Source organism: Limulus polyphemus, unplaced genomic scaffold (genome assembly GCF_000517525.1).
Source record: "Limulus polyphemus unplaced genomic scaffold, Limulus_polyphemus-2.1.2 Scaffold124, whole genome shotgun sequence".
Classification (NCBI taxonomy): Eukaryota; Metazoa; Arthropoda; class Merostomata; order Xiphosura; family Limulidae; genus Limulus; species Limulus polyphemus.
Window position 1 is genome coordinate 663,195 of NW_013665734.1, and position 5,766 is coordinate 668,960.

The 5,766-nt window shown below is 32.1% G+C and overlaps 1 protein-coding gene across 2 annotated transcripts in view; it reads left to right on the top strand.

The window, feature by feature from the left end:
- LOC106472847 (macrophage mannose receptor 1-like) overlaps positions 1-5,047 on the top strand; it is a 50,309-nt gene extending 45,262 nt beyond the window's left edge. Inside the window, exons 10-14 of one of the 2 annotated variants that reach the window (XM_013933517.2) lie at positions 645-791; positions 1,351-1,467; positions 2,819-2,980; positions 3,344-3,406; positions 3,889-5,047. In XM_013933517.2, the coding sequence (XP_013788971.1) occupies positions 645-791; positions 1,351-1,467; positions 2,819-2,980; positions 3,344-3,406; positions 3,889-4,103 (704 nt within the window). In that variant the 3' untranslated portion in view covers positions 4,104-5,047. The remainder of the gene's footprint in view (positions 1-644; positions 792-1,350; positions 1,468-2,818; positions 2,981-3,343; positions 3,407-3,888) is intronic. The other variant, XM_013933525.2, reaches the window with a different exon arrangement.
- The last annotated feature ends 719 nt before the right edge of the window (positions 5,048-5,766 follow it).

Below are 5,766 nucleotides of genomic sequence, written 5' to 3' on the forward strand. Positions count from 1 at the left end.
AGTTATGAATACTTTGTTGTATTGTAACCTTTTGTCATGATGTTGGCTTGTTTAACTGGTTTCTACTTGACCCACGAGAAATGGTTAAGGGAGTTATGAATGTTTTGCTGTATTATAACATTTTGGGTTTTGTTGCTTTGATTGCATTAATATAATTCTAAGGGAAAGAACGCATTTCTTTTAGCACGACAATGTACCATATCGTTCAGTCTGTTGTCTCAAGAAGAATTTTGAGACAAATAACGTTCAAAATTTGCCTCAACTTGGAAAGAAACCAAACTTGAATATTAACAAATAGCTTTGCCCCATGGGCACAAAATATAAACCCTATAATCTCACTGATTTGAAGCTAATTTGCAAGAGAAATGACACTGTACGCCATCTAAAATGCACCAAATAGTGGCAGCAAATGTTAGTAACATCCTCAAGGCTGCAATTAACGCTAAATGTAAGCAAAGACCTTATCTGAAATTTGAAATGGGTTCGTTAGTTTGAACTGTTCAGATACTTCTGGTATCATAGTGTACACACACAACAAATATGTATATATTTCACTTGTGATTTTCAAGCTATTAATGTGATTTTGTATCACTGTAATGCACCAGTTTCAATGATAATATTTTTTCTTCTCAATTTCATAACAGAGAAACCACCAGAACTTCTCAACTTAGCCAAGGGAAAATGCCCACGTCATCTCTCTCATTGGAAAGATCTTGGTGGAGAATACTGTTATTTTGTTGAGACAAATAAAGTATCATGGCCTGATGCAAATCTAGCATGCTTTCAACAAGGTTGGGCGTTTTACACAAGTAAAATATTGAATCAGAATTGTTGATTTTGTGTGTGTGTTAGGAACTGTAGCTCCGGGTGCTAGTATACAACATCTGAAAATAAATATATTAATTTGGATGTTTTTAACTTATTGTATCAGGAATATAATTAATTTATTTTTTTACAATTTTACTTGTTCAGTTTTTTTAAACTAAATCTATTTGAATGCTCGTTTTTGATGTTTTAGGATCAAGAAGACCTTATATTATATACTGTAAATCTGAATATGTTATTTTGTTTATTTGTTAATATTCTTACGACAAATATATATCAAACCACAACTGCAGAAGAAAAAAAAAGTTGATTGGGTTTAGAATATATGTGGTATACAAAGATCTTCCAGGCAAGATTTAACAAAAGCTATAACCTTCAAAATTACACTTAAGTTTGTTTGTCGGTAAAACCCAGTAATTTAGTTTGTCTTAAGTCATGTTATGCACGATGAGAACTATAAAACTTTACATTTAAAGAAAATTATGATAGTTTTTTATATTTAATTACTTTTTCTTGTCTATACAGGTGGTAGTTTGGTAAGCATTCACTCAAAAGCAGAACTTATAATGATCTCACTGAGTTTTAGAAGGGAGTTTCAAAATCTACATAGTTTATGGAGTGGACTCGTAAGGAAACATGATGGTGAGTTTTAATTATGTTACACAAAATACTAGAAGACTTTCTAATATAATGATGCATGTAGTGAGGAAGAAGTGAATGTAAGAAATCTGCTTAAATCAATGAAATACCATTTGTTATTTGATGTTTGGGACTGCACTGTCGTCACCATTCATCATGGTGTTTAGATTGTGTGAGTGTCGTCATCATTCATCACGGTGCTTAAATTGTGTGAGTGTCGTCACCATTCATCACGGTGTTTAGATTGTGTGAGTGTCGTCACCATTCATCATGGTGTTTAGATTGTGTGAGTGTCGTCATCATTCATCACGGTGCTTAAATTGTGTGAGCGTCGTCACTATTCAACACGGTGTTCAGCTATGTGAGTGTCGTCACTATTCATCACGGTGTTTAGATTGTGTGAGTGTCGTCACTATTCATCACGGTGTTTAGATTGTGTTAGTGTCGTCACTATTCGTCACGGTGTTTAGATTTTGTGAGTGTCGTCACCATTCATCATGGTGCTTAGGCTATGTGAGTGTCGTCATCATTTATCACGGTGTTTAGATTGTGTGAGCGTCGTCACTATTCATCATGGTGTTTAGATTGTGTGAGTGTCGTCACTATTCATCACGGTGTTTAGATTGTGTGCGGTGAAAAGTCTCTGGGGTGTTTTATTCAAGTAAATCGGTAAATAAACGGTTCTCAGTCAGGTTGAAAAACGGTTAGCCGTTATTATTTTTGCATTTTTAAGCACTGCTATGATTTTAATTCAACTCGAATCTTATTGATTTTCGGTGTTAATGAAGACCTGGAATCCGATTTTATTGAAATATTAAGATGCTTTTATTGTATATAACATATAACAGTGATATATCTTATAAAAAATCACATTCCAGTCTTAAGCTGTTTTCATTAAATATTAAGGTATCAGGTTCTCTCAATTTGTATATATAGGTGTGTGTATGTGTATTTTACTTGAAGTTTATATATATATATGTATGTGTTTATATCTATATATATATATATATATATGTATGTATATGTGTGTGTATTTAACTTTAAGTTTATTGTAATTTCTAATGAAAGCTACGGTATATTATAAAATAAAATAATGTAGTGCTCGAACTGTGGATCCAAAAAAAGTGATCCACATTTCGGGGCAGTGGTTTTGCTGTAAGAGTGACAGTCAAAGTCCACTATTCGGTCAGACAAGAATAGCCCTAAAGTTGGCAGCGGATCTTATTGACTCTCTGTTCTCTCTGGTCTGTCAGTTCAAGATCAGACACATATGTAGAGATAACTTGTTATGTAGCTTTTCTTGAAAATTCTGAAACAAACAAGTATAACGATGATTCATATTGAATGTGTTTAGGGGGATTTATATGGAGCGACAGCAGACCAGTGAATTTCGTCTTTTGGGCTGATAATGAACCAGATAACTTGAAAGAACAGTGTGTTCAAATTGCAGAAAACCTTACGTGGTACGACAAAGACTGTTCATTATTGGCCGGATACATCTGTATGAGTAAAAAAGGTAACCATAATGTTGTTTTTCCAGCACTTAAGTTAAATTCACATTAGATTTAGAAAATAAGTTATGTAGTTACTGGCAACTTACTCTTTTTGTTTTCCTTAATATTGCTTACTATACCGATTTGATTATTTCCGTTAGGTCAACCATTAATGTCATTTTTTACACTAACTATGGTGAAAATGATAGTTTAGAAAAAACCCTTGTTTACGTGTAAATTACATCCAACTTGTTATTGTTGTTAATGTATTTACTTTCATTTCGTAAAATAACGCAAGTACAATAATTGAAGTACATAAGAGTTAGAAATAAAAGATTCTTACTCTTTATACACTTATTTAAGAATGACGTGTTTATACTTTTCAGTTTTATTTGACTTTCCAGAGGCTGTCAAGGATGAAATCTCAATGGTAGACACAACTAAAAAAGGTAAAGTTGTATTTTGATTTTGTATGATGTCAGTAAAGTGTAAAAATACATCGACAGTGTAACGTTGCGAGATTAGGAGCCAATAACCAGTGTCATACAGATTTTGAATTTGTAAACCTTCACATTCCGTTATTCGATTAATTTAATAAAACTAACTACAGATAACCAAAGAAGTATTAAAGTCACCATTTGAAACATTAAAACCATAATATATTTGAATATAATTTTACTCTTTGCTATAGTAATACGTAATACTTTTCCTTCTTGCACTTTATTCGTAACACACACACACGTATGAATACCTATGTACAGTGTATTTATTCTTTTTGGAATTCAGGGTTAGTTATTTAGTACGTTGGAGAACACTCTATATTTTTAGTTTCCCAGTGAACACAAATTCTATTCACAATACATTGTTTATGTGGTAGAATATTACAGTATTTTTTGTAGATCTACTGGCCATTGTTTATTTTTTTCTTTAGATCAATGTTCCAAACTGCAAGCTGGTGAGATCTGTGGAATTTTTATAACCTGTGTTTTGTTGACAAGCCTATTTATAGGAATTGGCTACATTATCTGGAAACGTTGGAAAACACCAAAAGATTTCTTGTTATTTTCACGAGCTGCCAAGGAGCCCCTCAGTTTTGATAACGAAGTGTATAATGAAGAAACTAATTTTGATAGAAGTGGTCTATAGTAAATTTTGTGATTTGATTTTTCATATTAAAACGAATATTCTTATTTTCTTGGAAAACCACATTATGAACATGCAAAGAAAACATACCTTTTGTGGTAAGACAGAGGAGCCAATAAATAAATGTATAAAAGGTTCTATAGATTTCAGAAGCCACAGATATTACCATTAGGATATAAATCTTTAGTATAGAGCAAAATAATTTGCTTATATCCTCTGTGCTGGCGTATGTTTTTAAAATATTGGTATATTTTTAGTAATTAAGCAATTGCATATAATTCGAATTTACATTTCACTGAAAAAATTGTAAAAAATAAACTGAAGGTGTAGAAAATTAAGATAAAATTAGTTTTTATCTAGCAAATAAAACATATGTCACTGTTGGGAAATCGAGAAACAATATCTCACTGTTGCACCTGTGTCCTAAATATAACACATGAAGAGAAATTTAAACTTTAAACTTTACATTTGCTTATATATTTTTGCTGATTACGCAATGAAGGTGAATCTGAAAACATATGCTGATGAACTTCAAAAACGTTAATATATATTATTTTACGTTTCTCTGAAATAGGAATTTTCAAAGATTGTATTTCAAATTTATTTAAACCTTTCGACCGATCATACTTTTTCCAGACAACCCACTAAGTCTAGAAATCAAATAATAACCATTTCTGTATGTAGCAGAGCCTAGCTCTATTAATTTGAAGTATTAAAGGATTAGGCATGTTGCACGTAGTTTGTTGAAAAGAAAAATTTGGGTATTACTTGTATAATAAATGTTTTTGTTAAACTTATTAAATTGTTTGTTTGAGAAGTACTCGGATATGAAGTTTGACAACAAAAAATAAACCTATGTGAAAATTAGATGCATATTTAACTCTGTGTTATATTTATTTTATTAGGGTAAACATTTATGGAAGAGGTAAATTGAAATAGAAATATTAAAAACTTTGATATTCTTAGCGACATAGGGTGCTGTTTCTTTGAATCAACTAAATTATAGACGGGGTTTTCATTTGATTTTTATGAAGTTTCATGAATAGCTTATTGAAAATTACGCAAAATTCTCATATTTTTGTCACTAAAAAAGAGCTTTTGAACCTTTAATTTGTTTATCGCCAATAACAATTTAGATACATTCTAAATGCTATCTATGAACTCCTAAAACATGTGCAATTACGTTAAAACGTTCTGAAAGTATAAAAAAAATAAGCTAATGAGCTAATGCACGGTTTGCTTGTAACTAAGAGCAAAGCTACACAATGGGCTATCTGGGCTGTGCCCAGCATGTGTATCGAAAACAAATTTTTAGCATAATAAGTCCAGAGACTTACCGCCCCCCTCCCTCAGTGGCACAGCAGTATGTCTGCGAACTTACAACGCTAGAAACCGGGTTTCGATACCTGTGGTGGCCAGAGCACAGATAGCCCATTGTGTAGCTTTGTGCTTATTACAAACAAAATAAACCAGAGACTTACCACTGAGCCACTAGTAGGCGAGACAACTAGTGTGAAAACAACATTATTATGATTTTTTTCAGAACTTCAAAAATGGTATAGAAGTAAGGATGTAAATTCAGGAAGCCAAAGTTATGATGAGCGTATTTAAAGGGTACCTTCAAATTGCATGATTATTCAGAAGAGCTGACAGTATACGGATTTCC